Here is a 23,398-nt window from a genome sequence, read left to right as displayed (position 1 = left end):
TAACCTGTGTAGTGATTTTGATTTTACGATAAATTTATGAATGAACGACAATTTTATGAATGAACAAGAGCACCTGACCTCTTTCTTAAAAAAAACACCAATTAAACATATAAAACCGTATATTATAAAAGATAATTCAGTCAAATTTTCAATACTAAATCAACAACTGAAATGATTCCATATTTTGTTGAAACATCGTACGAACGGAAAACAGAATCGCAGGTATAAAAATGCATGTTTTTCACTCGGACGTCTATGTTTTTTTGATAGTCAAACGGTTGTCCCCCTAAATACAAAAATACATCTACAAGAACGTATGCTGAACTTTTTTTAAATCCACTTACGTTTTTCAAACGTTTCAAGCTATGTATTGCATTAGAAAACATACATAGGTGTTTAAGAATGACAGACCAGGAGCCTGTTTAACAAAATACTATGGCTTGATCTGGGCGGAGTCTCTGATCTGGGTCACAAAGATGGCCATACGCGACGGCATGAAAGCAATTGCTTTAAAAAATTATAATCCTGGTACCTTTGATAACAAAATTAAAAACATTTTATTTAAAGTGAATGGACAAATGTCGTTTATCAAGACCATACTCACAAATGGTGCCAAGGGTGAGCCGAAATGAAGTCCATGAAATAGCGGGGATCGAATCAGAAAACTTTGTGTTTGTAGTCTGAGGCGCTAAATACTACACCACAGCCCTCATAGAAATCCAATGGATGGATCTGTCGTAGAGTTGTCTTTATTTTTAATATTCTTATTCTCTTATGCATCTATAGGTCCATGATGATTGTGCATTGTGATTTATGAATAACTTTTCGTGACTAAAGGTTACTGTGAGTAATTGTGTATTCGAAACGTGAGTTGTGGTTACTTGAAGTATCGATGAATCTGGGTCGTGTTAAATTCAAAGCTAAAAGGTATTAAAGTGTTCATGGGTTGTGAATTCTGCATTTCAACATCTTATACCTGTTCCAAATATTGTAAATGTTTGCATGTTTACGGTAAATAAAGACAAAAGTAGTATACCGCTGTTCAAAATTCATAAATCGATAAAGAAAAACCCAAATCCGGATTACAAACTAAAACTGAGGGAAACGTATCAAATATAAGAGAACTACGACACAACAGAGACCCAACACAGAAACGAACTATAATAATTTCCTGACTTGGTACATGGCATTTTATGAAAAAATGAAGGGTTGAACCTGGTTTTGTGGCATGCCAAACCCCCCGCTTAAATGGCAGCGTTAATTATTATATTAAAATGACAACATTACACGGCAGGTTTGCATTAAATATATTTTGTCTCTTAGATAAACTCGATTTCCGACAACAAAACATATATTTCACATAAGCCATTACATAATACAAAATCTGAAATCCATTTTATTATCAAAAGACATAATATAAGACATACTGAAGTAAATATTAATAGTTTACGGGGAATAAGGATGTAAATAATACGGACGCACGGACAACATTATTAGCATATTTAAGACTAGTTTATATCGCTGGTAGTTTTATCGCGTAGAACAACAGATTCAAAAATGCTTCTCAGAATAGATATTCGAATTATTTTCAATGAACACATGTAAATTAAGTAAAACTATGCATTCTGTTGGGGCATTTTTCGTGCAATGTCAAACTGCTAGACTAGAAAACGTGTATTTGTTTTTTTCACTTTTAAGAACCTATGAGTAATTCAAACTATTTGCTGTAAGTTTAAAGTTTGCTTTCTTTAACTTCGCAGCCGCTATGTCTCTTTGCATACTAAGTACCTCCATTTGTAACAAATGTTCTTCTTCCATTATTTGCATTTTTCTTTCATGTTCTATTCGAGCAAATTCCAGTAAATGTTTATCAACATTAAGTTGTCCTGCACTACTTTGGAAGTGATCAGCCGTGTTATTTTCTCTTGTTGGTGGAAGCTGTTCAACCTCTTCTTGTAGAGGACTGCTGTTACCTATAAATAATGCTGGCTGGTTATTCGACTTTTTCAGCGGTACCTTGGGTTGTCCATGATGTTGCAAAATCTTGTGCTGACTATTATTAGGTCTCTTGTTAAAATTACCATCGGTCGGAGAAGTAGATTCGTGTGGATATGCATTAGACGGCCGCCGGTCATACAATAAATACATCGCACTATTGTCAGTACTAGGGAGTGAATCATCAGACACAAGTTTACTGGTTCTGAAAAAAGAAATATGAAACATATATTAAAAAGAAATCGAAAACAGTTTACAGTCGGTTTTTAAAACATCTGAAGATTGCTCTTAAAGGTAAAGATGTACACTTTTTACATATTTTTTCATTTAAATATCTGGCCAAAGAACACCTAAGCTAAGTACAGCACAACAAAGGTTTTAGAGGGAAAACGCCAGTTTAAACAACAATAATTTGATCTGACAGGTTGTAAAGGGTTGTCAACTTTTTGAGAGAGAAAAATTAAACAACGGATTTGTTAATACGTGATCTGTAATGTTTTTATCATAACATAAAGATTGCTTTATATTATAATTTATCTTTCTGATTAAGGTTTATGTGTAATGCTTACCCATGTTGAGAGCTGCATTCTGAATGTCCAGGGACAAAACTTGATACGTCATCCATAGGTTCTGTTTTTATTACAAAAGGTACTTCCATGCTTTCCGTTTCATTATCTTCGTTTTTAAAGTTTATTGTTGCAGATGGTTGACTTTTGCCAAACAAAATTTCCTGTACTTTCGATATTATGTCCAATGTTTCCCCATAATACTTATTTGTAGATGTGTTTGGATCAACCGGATTTGCACCAACTTCCGGTTTAATACCCCTGTCTCGAAGTTCTGCACGTGCTGCAATTTTCATTCTTTTCCATTGTTCTTTAATTCGAATAGGTGTTCGTTTTCTGCCAAATCTTGTACAAAATTTATTGTGAATAAACTTCCATGCAGCAGCCTTTTTGCTTAATGTCAATAAATCGCTTTTTTTGTCTTCAATTACACCAACTCTTTGGCTGCATAATTCCAACAAATACTCCTATAAGCAGAAAAAAACCATATTGACTAATACAAAAATTCGTCTATTACAAAGTTTGTAAATAAGATATATATATATATATATTTTTATTGTTTTTTGTTTGTGATGTAAGATAGAAAAAAGGGACGTTGATAAATAAATTAAAATTGGTGTTAACTACGTATGACAGTGCACGGATTATTTAAAAAAAAAAAGTTAGAACAGAAGACTCTTCCGAAATTTAATTTAAATCTAAAGAACATCTGTATAGTGGATGCCCATCCGTGTTGTGAAACAGCAAGAGATCGAACAGACATATCGACATTTCGAAGGAACACTGGTCAACAATCCTTGCCAAGTAAAATCGGAGTCAAGCTGAGCAGCCTAGTGTACATAAACACGAATGTACAATGACTTTGTAAAAAGAAGACTTTCAGCAAGAAAAATGCCATTTTACTATTTTTTCAAATTTAGGATTTCTTACTATGGTGGCTTTCTGTGCATGCATCCTCCCCTAATATACCACTCAACACTACCACTATTAATAATTTAACATATCAACCTAAATAATATAATTAATATATCTAAATATACAGTCATTAATGCAGTACTGTTCATCTTGTCTGCATTAAAAATTGTAATCCATTTTGAATTAGGCTCCAGAACAACGCAGTGGTCGAACTGAATATAACAAAATAAACAGTTATCCCACACTATAATATATTCTGGGTACTGTTTATCATCTTAATTAAGCGTTATGGTATTTTTGTATTTGTCTTTATGCGTATTACTTTTACTGTTTATTCTGTCTTTAGTGATATACATTTGGCTCTGTACTTATATACATATCGTCATTGTGCTATACATTCCCCATTTCCATTCTCAATTTTATGGTATATTTTTGTATTGTTGTCTTTCATTTTTTCTAATGTGCTTTGTCTATATGCCTTTTGTGATTCTTTATTACATATGACGTGGCTCTGTACTTATACATCCCGCTATTGTGCTTTGATAAATTTTTGTATTCTTGTCTTTCATTTTTTCTTATGTGTTTGTCTATGTGCCTTTTGTGTTTCTTTGTTACATATGACGTGACTCTGAACTTACACATCCCGTTATTGTGCTTAAGTATGTTTGGAGGCATAAAATCTAAAACTCAACTTGTCCATCATAAGTAAAAAAATAAAAATTGATTAGGTACAAAAGTTACTAGAGTACATTGTCTATACTGATCATTCCTAGAATTCACATACTTCCATTTGAATTTCACTTGTTTTCTAAGTTCTTTAGAAGCTGTAAGCGGCAGATATGTATTTTGTAACAGAAGTTTCTAGTCAGTGACTCGACATTCATCTTCTGGGTTTTACTGAGGTTTTGCAGATTGTGGAAAACTGAGAAATCTAGCAAAAGTGCTACAATGTTTTGGTTAATGTTAAAAAGTTGTTCCCATCCTTTGCAACCTATGATATTTGTGACCAGGATTTTGAGAGGAAGGAAATACTTCATAACGAGTTTCCCTTAAAGCTGGACAGAATGTTAAGACATGCGTTAAATCTTCGTCCTCCCTCTGACACAGCAGGCATGTTGCATTTATCTTGTATTGACTAAATTTGTATTTGTCGGCCTGTACCAAGTATGTACCAGTGAGCATACGAGCTTTGATCATGCTTTTCCGTACATCTAATAAGCTCTGTGATGCAGATTCCCAGACTGGGTGGACAGTACCTATCTCTAAGATGGTTGTGTTAAGTGAACTCAATGATGATTTTGACTTCGCCTTTTCTTGTAGTTCATAGGTCCAGTATTTGTTGATTGTGGATCTCAAGATTTTTTTCCATACAACTTTTGAAGGCAGTTTTATACTGGAGTCAAGAATGTTTGGCAGGTTGTATTGTTGTAGTAGTAAAATTGATTGATGAAAGAAGCTTTTAGGATTATCGGAGTTGACGGATATTTGTCTTTTAAGAATTTCCTTTAATTTAGAGTTGTCACAGGACAGAATTGCATGTAAGAGTGTCAGTTTCTTTCTATGGATTTCTCCTTCTACCGGTAGGACACCCAGTAGTAAATAAATGGCAGGAATAGCCGTTCTTTTAGAGAATGATTGGATTGATCTGAGAGTTTCTTTGTGAAACTTTTCCAGTAGTTCCATTTGAGCTTTGGTAAGAGTGAGGACTTCCAAGCCATACAAGAGTCTAGGTAATACATAGCTTTTGTATATTGTAACGGAGATTTTGGGATTTAAGCCGTTGGTTCCGTGCAGACCTGAGTTCATTAGAGCATACTTGGTTCTTCTTGCAGATTTGATGCGATCCTCTATGTTGATATCACATTCCTTTCTCGTTGTTCGTTTTATACCCAGATGTACCGTTTCTTCAGAAGCAGAAATTTCCTTTCCCGACATGTTCCAGGAGCAAGGCTCGGGATTTTTTGATGATTTATTATAGTGGATAATTTTGGATTTAGTCTAAATTCCCTTTGTGATTCTTCATTATATATAATGTGGCTCTGTACTTATGCATCCCTTGATTTTCATCATTGTGTTATTGAAAGTTTCAGTTTTCTTGTCTTTCATTTACTATTACGGTTTAAATGCATTTATGTGTTTCTTGATACATATTTTTTAGTGTTTATAGTGATTAAAATTATACACAATAGTGACTGCTGTATCCCTTATTTTGTTAGTTTGTTTTATTCACACATCGTTGTCAATATAATGGAATGTTATGCGACTGCTATGGGGTTTTTTTCTGGACAAATTATTTTTTTCGCCGCAGGCGAAAAACACTCTATTTTTTTCACGACAAGTCGAAAACATTTTTTTCTTTCAATTTTAGCATAACATATAGCCCCCCCCCCCCCCCCCCCCCCGAAAATCAAATGGTTGCTGCCTTACTAGTACTTTCACTGCTTTCAAAGATCTTCATGCAGGTGATGACTCTTACAAGTTTAAATTGTTTAAACGTAAATGATTGATTTATTAATATCTTTTCTATAAAAAAAAAAAAAAAGGACATGGACGGACTACCTTGGAATGTTAATGAACTGGACTATATTTCTTATATTTGTAACTTGTCTCTGAAATCTTGTTCCAAATATACATGATATATATACAAAACACTGCAATACACTGCAGTACATATACTTAAATATAAAATAATAATGAAATTAATAATATTAAACATACAAAAAATCCAAGATAAATATCTTTCAGCATACAATAGAATTTATAATGGCATATTCGATCTGACAATCATGACAATATCTCACATGAAAGACAGACACAATGCAGTGTATCTACTTATATAAATTATTTCCCGGACTTCGCAATGGCCATCACACCACTGATACATATTGATCGATGAACCGACAAATACAAACAATTGTTTTGACATCTCGTTAGATAAAAATGTCAATACCCTTTTGTAAATAATATAACTAAGATTTCTGTACAATTATAACTAAAATTCATAATACTGACATATCGTATATATTGTCTAATGACATATTTAATGAGTATCGAATACCTAATCTTACCTCTTTCGAATCCCCGAATTAAACCTCAGTATGTTAGTACGGGTTTAAGTGTATTTAATATAATTATGTGACATATATTATGTATTATTCTATACATTAATGTAAACATGCGTTGGATTGATATAAACTTTATACCTGACGAGGAGACAAAGAAATGTAAAACCTGCTATGATTTACTAACCTTTTCACTTGGAGTCCAGTTTATACCACGAGATTTTTTAATTTGATACACTAGTGCAGCATGCGATGTTTGCATATTCATTTTACTGATATATTCCATTCTTTCTAATGTTTTCATCGATGTTGTTTATCTGACCGACTAAATATGTGTAACCTGGTTTTATGTGTGTAGTAGTGTGTAAACTATAAACCGGATAATGTGGCGATAACCCAGATCAACAAAACCAGAATGAAAGAGGCTCCATTGGGATTCCCCTGCAGATATTTATAAACGTTATTCAGTATTTGTATTTAAACTGGTTTTAGACTCGGGTTAAGATTTTTTAATTGTAATTATATAATAAAATAACCGGCGAAATGGATTATATTATTAAATACAATTATTTAAATTATAAATTAAGTGCATAATTTTTTTTTAATTTTAAAACATCATTATAAATATTTAGCGAAAATTGGTATATCCAGTGTGGGACTGTGTGGGACTCAGGAAAGAAACGTCAACTTTAAATGATAATTTGATTTTAGAAATATAGTCAAATTTTAAGACATGTAAAAATAAATTCTCCATAATCTAGACGTGACTCATTATCATTGCAAAATCAAGTAACAATTTATTACATACAACCATAATTAGCCGTATTGCAAAAGTTTAAGATCTGACTGACAACTTATATAACGACTTTATTAATAGATATAGTGAAGAATTTATAAGCTTTTCAACTCATTTTTTCTTTTCATCTGTGGTTATTTTATAAAAGTATAGAGGAGTATTATACGGAAAGCCTTTAAGGTTTTAACTAGCTGTCTCATAATGAAAATTTACTGACTTTGTGATAGTTCTTGTAAAATAACCGGTGGAAATATACTTTTAAAACCTCACGTGAAAGAGGGGACAAGAACATCAAAATCCCGATCATGTATACGAATGCAATAGGCTGAGATTAGCGAAAAGTTTACTAAATTAAATAAAATCGACTTAGTTATTTTCTCAAGCGCTTGGGGCATGGCTCTCTTTTTTTGGTGTGTATTATTTTGCTGCATTCTTTTTTTTAAACATGAATTTGCGTTCTTTCGAGATAGTGTATACTGTTCAACTTCTAATGCAAAGTCGTTTTTAAACAAATGAACATGGACGAGCAATATTGTTTTTCTCTTTTTTGCTGGTTGAAATTTTAATTATGTAAATGGCATGCTTTTTTAGGAGGCCATTTGAATTTAATGTATATTTTTTACACGGTGCTCCATCATTTATTTTTGATAGTCCTCAAAAAAGAGGTACACACATCATAATTGTTCAGAGAAAGTCTACTAAGATGCTCCTGTGCCAGATTTACAGTCAATTATGATACTGTGTAATAGCAGAACAAGATTTCTTTTCTTTAGATTCATTCTTTGCATATATATATGTGCTTTTATTCTTCTACAGAAGGCCAACTCATATAGTATAGCCTTTAACCTGTCGTACTTATAGTGATATTTGCAGATTTTAAATCTTAGGCAAAATAATGTTTTCGACAGTTTGAACAAATGTTTGATGAACATGTAAATGACAGTGAATATACAAAAATATAAGGTAATAAGTAATTTGTTAAGTTCATATTGTGATTTGATTTGATTTTTTTATGTGTATATATGGAAGTGTTTAACGACCTTGACTGGCTTTTCAGCCCTCGCACGGTCGGCTCGGTGCCCGAAGACGATTGGTGAGCATTTGAATATTTTGTGCCGTGGGTCAAGAACGGGTAGCAAAGGACGCCGAATGGAGGCCGCCATCTTGGTTTTGGTGAGTTGATTTTTGTTTTTTACTATTTTGATGTTAATTCTTCACTAACGGCTGCTTTCAGGGCCAGTTTGGTCAGCTTTGCAGCCGCTAGCCTCGATACTGGTAGATGATTCGTGGACGTAGTTCTAAAGATGACAGGAAGCCTTATCAGGATCACAGCCGTTAAGCAGTATTTTATGTGTTTTAAACTTTTAATGCCATTTTTAAGCACCACTTTTAGGCTACTTTGTGGCGGCCAGTTTTTATTGGTGGAGGAAGCCGGAGTGCCCGGAGAAAAACCACCGACCTTCGATATGAAAACTGACAATCCTAGTCAATTAAGATTGGAGTCGAGTGCACTTGCAAGAGCGGGTTCGAACTCGCTTTTACAGTAGTTACTACTTTGCTCATTTTTGAAGGCCGTACGGTGACCTATAGTTGTTAATGATGTTTGTGTCATTTTGGTCTTTTGTGGATAGTTGTCTCATTGGCAATCATACCACATCTTCTTTTATATATGAGACCACTCGACCACCTAGGCCTCTGTTAATATTGTAACCATGTCTTAAAATATGAAAACTAAAATTCAAACATATAGACCCTATTTGAGGTCAAAATATGAGGGAAATGGTTATGAAAACGAGTTTTTGGTTTGATTTATGTTTTCGTACATAACTCAAAACAAAGTTTATGCTACTAATGCAATTACCAATGAGACAACTATCCACCAAAGTCGAAAGGATATTTATAGGATCAAGAGCAGATTATCAGACGGCCTTCAACAATAAGCAAAACTCTTACCGTGAATTAAGCTATAAAAGGTCCATGTGTGACAAAATGTGAAATATGGCAAACGAGACATTCATCCGCCTGTTATTTACTAAAACAATAAAGAAAACACCATTCTGGCAGGCAGCAATTGACAAAAAACTTCTGGATTTTAACGCCTCTGTATGAATTAGGACAGATACTGAATGAATTTGTTGGCGGTTGAACATATTGTTCGGAGTGCAATTCTCTTCCTAACCTCAAACAGTGGTATACCAGCCCAACATTAATACAAATGGTTATTCCAGTTGGACAGGGTTGGCTTATCAGATCGGAACTACGCACCAAAACCACTAACAAACAAAACCACTTAAAAATAAAATAGGAAGATTTAGTACAATTACCTATGAAACAACTATCCAACGGAGTCAGAACTGAAATGGATTTAAGCAACTCATAGTCCAATGATGTTTTTTCCTCAACTTTTAGTCAATAATTGACGTCGCTGACATGACCTCCGATCTTTAGAAAACTAAACATTCTGAGCACATGTGATTCATCTCAACATTCTGAGCACATGTGATTCATCTTAACATTCTGAGCACATGTGATTCATCTCAACATTCTGAGCACATGTGATTCATCTCAACATTCTGAGCACATGTGATTCATCTCAACATCAAAGGTCGCAAACATGTGGATCATATTAGGTCGAACTATTGACTCTCAAGTTTTGTGTTTAAATTGAAAACAATTAATTAATCTGACTGCTGATAATTAATCGTTATTCGACTTTCCAGTTTCCGTTTATTTAAAAGTATTTTTTATTATATATTTACTTATTTTATTAAAATGGTAGCTAATGCCATTATAATATAAAAAAAAAATGACACCATTGGTACATTTTATTTGATAAAATAAACTGGGCAAGACACCTCGGAAACCAAAGTTTATTACACATTTAACAAACACAGACGGGACATCTTGATGCATCAAATTTGATTCCTTTGTTACACGGTGCAATACACCGAACAGGAGCACATGTGACAGGTGCATGAGTTGTACTTGGAGCCAATGTAGTTGTAACAGTCGATTGTGTTGAAGAGGGCGCTACTGTTTTCTGTAAAGCTGAAGATGATTTACAAATATTATTTCCTGTATTCAGATATTTTAGGTGCATTTTGTCATAGATGCATGATTTTTTGTCAGTTGTTATTGGTTTTGAACTAACTGTCAGAAACTGTGAATACTTTCATATTCTAGAATATACTTCGTGACTTTTTGTTGTTTGGATGTCAATTAACTGGCCACCGTCGACTCTGTGTTTTTGTTAGATGTACTTCTGTTTGAATTCATCTGATGAGTTGGGTCTTTATCAACTGATTTTTATAGTTCGTTCTTTATAATATATATGTTGTACTGTTACACCACTGTCCCATTTTAGGGGAGGTTTGTGGTCCTGCTAACATGTTTAACTCTGCCACATTCTACATGTATGTGCCTGTCCCCAGTCAGGAGCCTGTTATTCAATGGTTGTCGTTTATTGCTGGGCTACATATTTGTTTTTCGTTATTTTTTGTACATAATATATAAAAGGAGATGTGGTATGATTGCCAATGAGACAACTATCCACAAAAGACCAAAATGACACAAACATTAACAACTATAGGTCACCGTACGGCCTTCAACAATGAGCAAAGCCCATACCGCATAGTCCGCTATAAAAGGCCCCGATAAGACAATGTAAAACAATTCAAACGAGAAAACTAACGGCCTTATTTATGTTAAAAATGAACGAAAAACAAATATGTAACACATAAACAAACGACAACCACTGAATTACAGCTCCTGATTTGGAACAGGCACATACATAAATAATGTGGCGGGTTTAAACATGTTAGCGGTATCCCAACCCTCCCCTAACCTGGGAAAGTGGCATAACAGTACAACATAAGAACGAACTATAAATACTCATCAGATAGACAAAAAATACAAGTGGACGTGGCCGGGTACTTATACATCCCGACACAAAAAGACACAATGAACAGATCTGAGAGTACTCGCAGTTATCTGACAACTAGTTCAAAGCCACTAACAATTAATAAAAAAAATCATGCCTCTAAGACTAAAGAATCAATCCGTACACATCCAACATACAATGGATTTAGTGTATGATGTCATAAACAGCCAGAGAAAAACATGACCTTGTGTATACATATAAGTTGGTCCATAGGTTTTCTCGTTTGATTTGTTTAGTACTTGTGATTTCGAGGCCTTTTATAACTGACGATGCGGTGTGTGTTTTGCTCATTGTTGGAGGCCATACAGTGACCTATAGTTGTTAATGTCTTTGTTATTTGATCTCTTGTGGAGAGTTTTCTCATTGGCAATCATACCGCATCTTCTTTTTTATAGGTAGAAAAACATCAGTTCATAAATAAGGGATAGAATGATAAAACTTGTGTAGCTGCATGATAAAGTTGAGCACAAAAGCAGTCACGAAAACATTCATATTTTAAAATGAAGCATATCGATTTGTTTCGTTCAAATACGTTTTTTTTTTTTTAATGAACAAATTCTTTTGACAAATCATTCGACAGTGCTTTTATACTAGTCAACAAAAGAAACGACACAAGACAATGCATTTTCCATATAAAATGAGATTGGATACACAGTATACCAAGGTCAATAGTTACCCAATTGGTCTAATATTTAGACTGTTGTCTCATCAAATCTATTGATTTAAGGACAATTCCATGAATTCGTGATTTTTTTAGCTATAATTTTGTTATTTCAAACATTTATATTAGAAGTTAAAATTTTAAGCATAAACATTATCTGCTGAAATTATTGTGAATGGCTCTGTATATATTTGAATACTTAATTTTTCCTCTTCGACTACTGTAACATCATTTTCCTCAAATTTAAATCCCCCTTCCCTTTTCAATTTAGTCAGATTTTTTTTTAATCATATGCTTTTGCTAAACAAACGAATATTTTTACTTAGAATATTTAACAGTTTCGATATTTGTTTATCAGTTAGTGTTCAAACTTGAGTATCGTTACTTTTGTTTACTAGTATATGTAAAGCGCTATCCTAATCGTAAAATTTACATTAATTTACAAAAATCAATGAATGCCATCACTGTTGTCGTTTTATGACGTGTTTTGTTCAAGCTGCATTTAAGAAGAAATTGATTCCTAATAACAAAAAATTCATATGATTAAAACGGAATTGTTGATGATATGTTGCAATTAATACTAGTATATGATTTGTAAAAAAAAAGTCTCTTAGTATGGCAAGCCGTTCTCGTCAAAACTATGTTAAAACCATTTTTCGAAAAATTTACACACTGAGAATTACAACAAAGCACACTGAGATTTAAAAACTTAAAAACGCACACTGAGAATTGAAAATTACACACTGAGAATTGAAAATTACACACTGAGAATTAAAAATTACACACTGAGATTTCATAAAGACGCAATGAGATTACAAAAATGAAAAACGCACACTGAGAATTGAAAATTACACACTGAGAATTAAAAATTACACACTGAGATTTAAAAAAGACACACTGAGAATAAATTAACTGAAAACACACACTGAGAATTTGAAATTACACACTGAGAATTTAAAATTACACACTGAGAATTTAAAATTACACACTGAGATTTGTGCGCACTTTTTATGCGCACATATCTAATTAGCATACTTAATCTGAATCTATTACAAGCTTAAAACAACAAGGGGACAGAACTCGTTAGTCCTTCGATTTGGTTCCAAATTATTAATAAAAAAACTTTAGAAATACAACAACAAGAAAAATACCCACTTAATCTTATTACAAAATATAACCAAATGGTGAAAAACTTTATTAAAATTAAAAGAAAACATTGGAACAATCTGCAAAATAATGCAGTGAAATTTTTACCCAAGTGTCTATTATAGCATATAAACGTAACAAAAATATACAAGATTAACTAGCGAAACCAGGGACACAGTTGGAAGACTTTTGAAAAGGGACCCACGGTTTTAAGTAAAAAAAATCATCCCGATACACTGGTAGTAATGATCTGAATTATAGGCAATAAACTTATGAATATGAGCGATGTTAAGTCTTGAAATTTATTACGAATATTGGTTGAAGGAATCACATTTCATTATAATGACAAGAGTTCTTGAGATCAAGATAGTAATCTGTTGAATTATTCATCTCATGAATATTCATTAGTAATTTGCATATTAATCTCAGTGTGTATTTTTGAAATCTCAGTGTGTAATTAACAATTCTCAGTGTGTGTTTTTCAATTTATTTCATTTCAGTGTGTCTTTTTAAAATCTCAGTGTGTAATTTTTAATTCTCAGTGTGCGTTTTTCATTTTTGTAATCTCAGTGCATCTTTATGAAATCTCAGTGTGTAATTTTTAATTCTCAGTGTGTAATTTTCAATTCTCAGTGTGTAATTTTCAATTCTCAGTGTGCGTTTTTAAGTTTTTAAATCTCAGTGTGCTTTGTTGTAATTCTCAGTGTGTAAATTTTTCGAAAAATGGTTTAAACATAGTTTTGACGAGAACGGCTTGCCATATCTTAGGATATAATTATAATGTGATGTGTAAAAGAAAATGCATTAATTTGTTTCACTGATTGTAATCCCTGGGGTTCCATACATTATTATGTCGTATTGAGAATTCTTAATTGATCGTATCTACATGCAAAATGTACCATTTCTTTCTTGAAACGTCGTACCATTCAGTATCAAAACAAAGGTAACCAAAAAGAACTGACCGGAAACAAACTGCCGTGTAAATTTTCTGCACTTGTCGTCAGATCAATTTTGAAGGTCGTCGGTTATCACCTCGGACCTTCACCTGCCTTCTCATTGTTATAGGCCGGTTCCTTTGTTACCTTTGTAATGTATCTAATTCGTAACTACCTGTACACACTGGACAACCATTTTGTATTGCAAAACTTCCTCTTGGACAGTTAACAGGAAATGCTTGACAAATGCCTGAAACGGAAAATCTGGGAATTTACCTTTTAACAAAGAAGCGAGACTTAGAGATGTGATATAATTCTATCAAATTAAGAATGGATACGAGAAATGTGTCAATGAGACAACAACCGGGCCAAGGGTAGACAACAACCGAAGGCCATGTGCACCAGGCCACCAATGGGTGTGCGATGCAGCGAAAAACTCCCGCTCCCGGAGGCGTGCTTTCACCTGGTCCCTTATCAAAAATATATACCAGTTCAGTGATACACATCAAATATAAACAAACTTAGTATCAGTGTCAATAAAGAATAGTTCTTTATTCTTCATCACGATAAATAAACATCGACCATGTGTATAAAATCCAAAAACAGATTCTCTCCGTTTTCGCTATTTTCTATTCTGCTAATAAATAATGTTTAGATAACTAGCCCAAGGGGAAATAATGTTGTAGCATGTACTTTGGTTTGATAGCCATTGTCCTTTAGTAGGTAACTTGTAAATGTTTGATTTTATCACCATTGAGTTGGTTACACGTACATGTTTGATTTTATCACCATTGAGTTGGTTACACGTACATGTTTGATTTTATCACCATTGAGTTGGTTACACGTACATGTTTGATTTTATTACCATTTAGACGGGTACAAGTAAATTTAGTAACATGTACTTCGTTTGCAGGCAAGAATTTAAGTTTAAAGTGGAATATTAACCAAAATTCGAGGAGCTGTGATATCATTGTAAATCAGACAACTATCCATCCGAGTTAGAATAAAGGGGATGTATTAGCAATCAGAGGCTACCGCATGGCTTTCGACTCTGAGAAAGTAAAACAAATATACCGTATAGTCGGCCAAAAGGACACTCTTGAAAAATGTGAAACAATTCAAACGAGATAACTTACGGCCTTATTTATAACAAAATAATTTGTGAAAAACAAGTATGACCGACATAAACGACTGATTTGGGACAGGCAAAGCATCGAAAAAAGAAATCTTTCCGTTTCAGAGTGCAATGTCATAATAACTTCAATATTATTTTCATATTCCTCCAGAAGTATCAAATAGTACACATCCAATGTATTTAGCGTAAAGACGTAAGAAACAGTCTGGATAAGGTATTTACATGTGCAATTCCTTAATAAAAATTAGCAGTATCGACAGAATGTAGGATCGTGAATTTTCGTAAATGTACACGTATAGCAGTACATATTTAGTTAATATGTTTTATCTTTTCAAAACAAAATCAACGTAATCACCGATAAAACCAAGTTTAAAGATTGTATTCCCGTGTTAAGTTTATTCAAAGAACCAATTAGTTTGCATCGTGTTTAAATGTATAGGCTTTATAAACAACATTACCGTAAAAATAACGACTTGACTTATATTATATTTAAGGTGTGCGGTTGTAATAATAACGTTGAGTTTATTACCTATGAGCTGTGAAGCTTTCATTGTTGTAGTCTTTTGAGCACCTATTGTAGATACACTTGGTTGTGATGTTGTCGCTGCAGATGTCACGTACCCGGCAGTCTCTGGTAAAATAAAGATAAAGAATTGTACTCTGCTGAAGATAATCACTCATAAATACGATACTACAGCAAATACGAATCCAATTTTGAAATACATGTACAAATACAATGAAGATTTATGCAGACCCTAACATACAAACTGAAATTAAAATGTATTTACATTGAAATCTATTCAAAATTGATATATCAGACTGACAAAGAAGAGATATTTGTTTGGCTTTATAATGTTTTAATTTGTTGACTGCCGGATTGTCTGATCAGAAATTTTGGCTGTGCAGTGTGATGCTGACTGCCGATTGTCTGTTCAGAAATTTTGGCTGTGCAGTGTGATGCTGACTTCCGATTGTCTTTAAACTGTGATATTCAATTTCGTTGTCAATAATATCAAAATGTTCTCATGGTTTAACACTAATATATATGTGTATTAACTATTAAACGTACAAATATATGTATTTCCAAAAAAAGCAATGTTTTTCCTGTATACTCACGGCAGCTACTGCTGCAAACGATACAACCTGTGACCGAATCAACCTCTTGACAAGACATGGGACATTTCTCTGGATGAGAGTTGATGCATCTGCCGGGAAGATGGCTGTTACCAGCACCGCCACTATTCAAACTTGTTCCTGTTCAAAATGTTAAATTAAAGTACATTGACATATTTATCTTTTACAAAAGTATAAAAGTTACACGGGTGCCACGTGTGGAGCAGGATCTGATTACCCTTCCGGAGCACCTGAGATCACCCCAGTTTTTTGGTGGAGGTTCGTCTTTCTTTATCTTTAGTTTTCTATGTTGTGTTTTCTGTACTATAATTTGTATGTTTGTCCTTTTATTTTTAGCCATGGCGTTGTCAGTTTGTTTTTCAATCAATGAGTTTGAATGTCCCTCGGGTATCTTTCGTCTCTCTTTTATATATGAAACGTGGCCACAATGATGGATGTTTACCATAAATGTATATTTCTTACCATTGTTTATCTTTATCTTTAGTTTTCTATGATGTGTTTTCTGTACTATAATTTAAAATTGAGAATGGAAATTGGAAATGTATCAAAGAGACAACAACCCGACCATAGAAAAACAACAGCAGAAGGTCACCAACAGGTCTTCAATGTAACGAAAAATTCCCGCACCCGGAGGCGTCCTTCAGCTGGCCCCTAAACAAATATATACTAGTTCAGTGATAATGAACGCCATACTAATTTCCAAGTTGTACACAAGAAACTAAAATTGAAATAATACAAGACTAACAAAGACCAGAGGCTTTGTATTTTTGTCTTTTTATTTTAAGCCATGGCGTTATCAGGGGTTTTTTTCAAACTACGAGTATCTTTCTTCTCTCTTTTATATATGAAACGTGGCCACAATGGTGATGTTTCCATTTATGTGTAATTTTATTATTGCTTACCTGTTCAGCAAAACTTTCCTTTGAGTTTAAAAAATTATTTGTAAGATTAAAAAGCATGAAATCTAATGACATGATTGTTTACAAAGATATAGTTTCTCGTCATATTTTATACAAATACATTCAATCGGATCATACATATATTGTGCATATTTGACTATACCGCCTTACTTTACCAACGATCATATGTTCACCTGGTTTTTCGTGGATCTGATGTTGAACATATCCTCCCTGAATACCATATTTACTATGTATTTGGTCCAAAGAGCCAGTCATATCTCCAGGGACCTGTTTATGTGGATTTTGTCCAGATTGCGTTCCGATATTGGCTGGATTTAGAGATCCCGATCCCGATAATGTTGCTGCCATGTTTGCTGGATTTTTAATCCCTGCACTTCCCGTACTAATTGAACCAGAACTGGATAATGATCCAGCAAAGTTTGAAGGGTTCTGAACTCCAGTATTTCCACTTGTCCCAAGCATTGTTTGCATATTAGCTGGGTTTTTGAATTTCAATCCAAACAATTCAACATCTCTTCTTTTTACTTCCGCAACGACTGAAATGTTTTGACATGGCATTTTATATATAAATATAATAACTGAAGCCTGAAAAAAATTATCAATGAAATCTGGAAAAAATGTTGATTTACATCTGAAAGAATTGATAATTAAAACATATCGGACTTTACTAGTTCTTTATTTTTATAATACTAATATTCAGGCCCTGGTTCATACTTTGAACGCATCTGAACAAATACTCTGCCGCGAAAAACCTACTTTATAAGTTTCCTAACGTTTAAAAATATTTGTTTAAGGTAAAATTAGTTTTATCAATTGTGCACCAATTCAAACCTTTTTCAAATAAGCCAAAAATTTGGAATGCAAGTACAAGGGGAAAAACACTCTAACATGTAAATTCACAAAAATACTGAGCTTCAAGGAAACCCCAAAATGGAAAATCCCTAATAAAATGGTAAATCAAACGCCCAAACACATGAAACGAATGGATAACAACTGTCAACCTTGTATTTTCCTTGATATTGTAATCGTAAAGCAATGAAACATCAACTCCGGCTTATTTTCATGGTTATCACTTGAGTCGCCGCTTGGGTTTGTGATTTTTTAATGGTTGTTGAGAAGAATCACAAAAGCGAAACCGTGCTGTTCCAATAATGAATGCCTATTCCTAAGACGGTTTTTGGTAACTTTTGTGTTGTCTAAGATCTATCTCATGTAATATGGTGTGTTGTATCTATTGTATAACCTTTGCATGTTGTTTATATTGTAAAACTTTACCGTTGGTTTAACAACTTACCCATGTAAAGACACACGAACACAATAGTTAGAATTCTCATTGTTCACTAAAGTACAGCCTTATAGTAATGGCTATAAAATCTTATCACACCTATATGTAGATAAGTTCGTATTATTTATGTCTTATAATAGCCACTGAACTACATTCAGTTCAACTTACTACAAAGTCGTGTGTATCTACAAAAGTCAATACAGCCAGTTTTCAAATGGACGACATTAACTCCCCCAAAATTTACAACAACAAAATTAAGACAATTTAACATGTCATACTTTGTTAGCTAATTTTATGTTGGAAGTATAAAATATCAATGATCAACGCCATTATTAATCAAGACAGCTGTTGAATCATAATTGTGCCATGGAAAAGGAGTGATATTATTTAGTGGAAACTACCGTTCTTGTCATCTTCATATTTGCATTTTGAGTAAACTCAATATTTCTTTAAAAAAAATATCAGGAAACATAAAACTATGACATTGATTCACGCCTTCCATTCATTCGTTCGTGCGTTCATTCGTTTATTCATCAATTGCTAAATTTATATATCAAGCAGTTGTCAATATATGGTATAATGATGCATTCGTCATTGAGTTTTTCATTAACATGGATTGTATGTTTCCATTTTTTCTATGTTACGCTTCAACTGAATCAAGCATTTACACACGGAAGGACTTAGATTTCTTAATAAACGACATTTCGTATAAAAAAAAAATGAAATTGATTCGTACATAGGGTAAGTTTGTGAGTAAAACATCTTACAAAAAGTATTTCTTCTTATTGTTTTGCCAATCGTAATATAAATTAAAGCGGATTATCGTTTAATAAAGAATTAAAGTTTGTTTTCAGATGTTTTACAGAACGATTGTAAAAGAATTAATAGATTAAGTATTTTAAAATGTTTATTTATTGAAAAATATTTGAAGGTTTTTATCAACGACATACAAAATTGTTTTTCATTGTTTGAGTACAAATATTTGTTAATATGAATAGAATTTTCGCATTTCTTCTTTGTTTTACTGGAATTTGCATTCTTAACTGTAAGTAGTTATAGTATTACTCAATGACATTACATTGATACTACCGACTTTAAATAAGCAAGTCTTGATGGTTGAGTCCTTATTTTATCACCTTAAATATTTTCTTCATGTGCTGTGATTATGAAAAAGACTACTTAAATTGATATACAATATTTCTTGATATATGGCTTATTATTATTGTGTGATTTTACCATTAGAGATCATATCAAAGGTCATTCATAAACTCCTTCAATTCGATAATAAAATCAATGCTAAATAGAGGTGGACGTTATAGGTGAGCAGGATGCGAATAAATACCAATTGGCCACATCTGGTTAGAATTGAGCCGTTATCAAATACAACCGTTCTCGTATATGCCTAGGGTAAACACCACGCTAACGTTTGTGGTCCATATATGTGTTATTGTGCATGGCAAAATTTCAGCCCTAATCAAGCATACCCTGTTCAATGCAATGAAAATTCTTTTGTAGGTTCTTCAACAAATGACTATGGATAGGCTTTGGATTTTTCGAAAAACTAAGGATTTTCTTATCCCATGAATAGATTACCTTAGCCTTATGTGGCAAAACCTTTTGGAATGTTGGGTCCTCAATGCTCTTCAACTATGTACTTGTTTGGCTTTTTACCTATTTTGATCTGAGCGTCACTTGTAAGTCTTATGTATAATGTAGACGAAACGCGCATCTGACGTTTTAAATTATGGTACTTTTATATAAATATACACCACTTTGGGAAAAATGAAATACAATGTACATGTATTATATGTATATGCTGTCTCAATAGCAATCTAATAAAAGATTCGAAATAGGATTTTTAAGTTTTCAAATTCATTTCCAGATGTTGTGTCCAGTGAGGTAGAATTTTCAGAATGTGTAGACTATATATTTAGTAGTTCGTGCCAAGAACTAGATGATGCTTCACGTGAAATGTATGGACAATCTATATGTGACAATGACCAGCTACCTCATACGTGTTGCTTATGTTTGACCAATGGAAGAAAGTAAAAGAAGATTGCCTTTCTTTCTAATATTAAGGTATGATCGATGCACTTTTTTCTAATGATTTTCAACTGGTGAAGCAATGCATCTTAGTTGTACTACAAAGAGAGGGGGCCAATTTCCTTTGTCATTATTTCACACCATGGTCATTTTCATTCTTTTAGTCAATAGCATGGGCTTTTCATTTCTTAACCGAGATAGGTAAATTATAAGTACCCAAAAATAACTTAAAACAGTTTATGTCTTTAATATATATATAAGAAGGACATCTGTCACCCGAAAACTATTCATTATATATCGATAAAAATTATCTCAGTTTACTGGTGAGTTCTTCGATGCAAATTTTACAAAAGTTTGTTAGGTTTGTATAAAAAAAACAATCCATATCAATATATATTTGATTAACACTGATTTCTTCATTGGAATTGATAAAAAAAAATGTGAATGAAAACAAGGAATGTGTCGACGAGTAATCTACCGACCAAGGGGTAGAAAACAGGTCAAGGTCACCAATGGTTCCTCAACACAGCGGAGGCTTACTTGAGCTTTCCCCTATACAATCAATGTATACTAGTTCAGCGAAAATGGACGCCACACTTAACTCCGAAACATATACTTGATTTTTTTTAACCCAAGACTGACAAAAGCTATATGTTTCTGACTTTGGACAGGCACATTCGTGCGGCGGGATTAGATATATATTGTGTTAGATCCCAACCTCCTCCATATATCTAGTCGATATGGAATAAGCACAGGATTACATACAGTTAAATTCAGTTTAAAAGAAGTCCGAGTCCGATTTTAGATTTGGTTATAGAGGAAACAAAGCAAAATGATAATTATCAACATAAATTTACAAGGGACTGCTAGGAGAAAAACCTCACCTTTTTTTCTAATTTATTATATATCATTTGGCACAAACCGTTATATGTTGACTATTTAATAATTTGTATCATGCAAATACGAAATCCGATGGATTATATGTTTTATTGATACCCCGCTTTCTTTGTAAAGCTGGGTTAATAATTCGTTTAGGAATTATTAGTGTATTATGTTAAGCCATTTGTATATGTGATTTCTAAGTCATTATTTATAATTCGAATGTATAAACAGACAACATTTATTTGACTCATTACGTCTTCTAAAGTTTGAGAGTTTAGTGAAACAGATAAAAAAAAATGAACAAATTATTTCTGTTAGTAGTTTTTGGACTCCTTCTTGTAACATGTAAGTAATACGTTGGTCTGAATCAGTTCATGTAATGAGATAAAATAGTATACTATCTTATCCTTCAATAGTAAGTTTCTTTCCGGATGGGCGATTGTTTTGCGTGGCCTAAAAACATAGAGCACATCAGTTTTCCACACTTTTTTCTGTAAGGACGAGGTCTGATAGATGCAATAATGTGTTTTAAAATATAAGTGTTTCTTCGGGATATAAATGAGAACGAGAAAAGACATTTGCGTGTAGGAGAAAAACAGAATAAATATTTGCCCATGGAAACGACCATCAATAATCGAACAATTGGTGTCTGTTTAAAAGTCCAGACTTGGCAAGATATCACATGTTAACCAAGCTAATTTATTAGATACCAGTAAAATTGAGAAGGGAAATGGGGAATGTTTTAATAGAGACAACAATTACTTTATGATGGTTTATGTAATTGCAGAGGATTATAACGTCCCATGAAATCTGTAATAACCTACACTGAACGAGTTTTAACTTGTCAATCTAATTGAAATATAGATCTCCGATTTCGTTATACTACGTTACTACATATGTAGTAACGTAGTATAACGAAATCGGAGATCTATATTTCAATTAGATTGTTAACTTGTAGGTGTCATAATGAGTGAAAACAAAACACAGGTAGTTAACAAACACTCCTATTGTACTAGTCGTTCATCATACAACAAGAGTATTGTACTATATATGTCTCTGATTCAGCAAAATATAATGTAAGACTTGGTCAGGTCGATTGGTTCGTCAATATGTAACAAAATATTAATTTTCACTAACTCGATCTTTACATATTGCGATATTGTTAGTTGTATTTTCTATTTTCTACAGATTTGACAGACGCAGTATGCTATGACTATGTTTTGAATACACCCTGTACAGAATACGATCAGTATTTCAAGAGCTTGGATGCCAAAAGCTCCGTCTGTGACAATTCTGATCTGGCTGCTATTTGTTGCATGTGCCAATAGAATTTGGGCATGAATTATTCTTTTTAATTTTTATGTGAATAACGATAATTTGTATTCATATTTATTTTACAATTTTATTGAATTTACTATGTTGTCTAATTTTTGTGTTAATATGTCTGTTTATCTGCAATTAAACTGGCTTCTAGATTGATCATTGTCCTTATAGCTTTTGAAAGAGTAGACATTCCGTGTTTGATTAAATCTTTTTTAATATACAATAAATCATACTTGAATCTTGTCGTCTTTTTAATATATTTTAGTTGGTTTTTTTTTTATAGATATATATATATATACAAAAAAAGTTTCTTTTCAAGCGGTGTACAGAATTATATATTAAAAATTAAATACACAAAAAGAGTTTTAAAAGCAGCATTGTCTAGCGCTTTCATCCATCTTGGGACTTTTCAAGACTATGAACGTCGTTATGAACGTCGTTATGGGGAACACATTAGTATTATGACGTAACGTCATTGTTCGTAAAATATTAGTAGTATGACGCAAAGTTATTGTTCATGTAACTATTAAGCATTAAGCTTGGCGTCAAACACTTTTATAAATTTTCTTTCTAGTTCTTTACGGTATTCTTCTGTTGGTTCCGTACATTTAAAGAACGGGAAAAATTTGAATTTTCCTCCCGCACAAATGTCTAAATGTT

At 33.0% G+C, this 23,398-nt stretch overlaps 2 protein-coding genes and 1 long non-coding RNA gene across 3 annotated transcripts; 1 reads left to right on the top strand and 2 right to left on the bottom strand.

Annotated features, from left to right (window-relative positions):
* Positions 1–1,374: 1,374 nt before the first annotated feature.
* On the bottom strand, positions 1,375–6,939 carry LOC134706374 (uncharacterized). The gene is made up of 3 exons (XM_063565261.1): positions 6,726–6,939; positions 2,565–3,028; positions 1,375–2,200 (listed from the first exon to the last, which is right to left on the bottom strand). The coding sequence occupies exons 1-3, from the start codon at positions 6,840–6,842 to the stop codon at positions 1,702–1,704; spliced, it is 1,080 nt and encodes a 359-aa protein (XP_063421331.1). The 5' UTR covers positions 6,843–6,939; the 3' UTR covers positions 1,375–1,701.
* A 3,206-nt stretch (positions 6,940–10,145) lies between these two features.
* LOC134704876 (uncharacterized) lies at positions 10,146–18,599 on the bottom strand. The gene is made up of 6 exons (XM_063563660.1): positions 18,500–18,599; positions 17,379–17,741; positions 16,268–16,405; positions 15,681–15,782; positions 14,192–14,266; positions 10,146–10,382 (listed from the first exon to the last, which is right to left on the bottom strand). The coding sequence occupies exons 1-6, from the start codon at positions 18,537–18,539 to the stop codon at positions 10,216–10,218; spliced, it is 885 nt and encodes a 294-aa protein (XP_063419730.1). The 5' UTR covers positions 18,540–18,599; the 3' UTR covers positions 10,146–10,215.
* Positions 18,600–19,390: 791 nt separating this feature from the next.
* LOC134704875 (uncharacterized) lies at positions 19,391–22,979 on the top strand. The gene is made up of 3 exons (XR_010105425.1): positions 19,391–19,535; positions 20,373–20,569; positions 22,604–22,979. It is a non-coding gene; the product is annotated as an uncharacterized LOC134704875 (long non-coding RNA).
* The last annotated feature ends 419 nt before the right edge of the window (positions 22,980–23,398 follow it).

This window comes from Mytilus trossulus, chromosome 2, assembly GCF_036588685.1.
Source record: "Mytilus trossulus isolate FHL-02 chromosome 2, PNRI_Mtr1.1.1.hap1, whole genome shotgun sequence".
Taxonomy (NCBI): domain Eukaryota; kingdom Metazoa; phylum Mollusca; class Bivalvia; order Mytilida; family Mytilidae; genus Mytilus; species Mytilus trossulus.
This window is presented reverse-complemented; position numbering and strand designations above follow the sequence as displayed.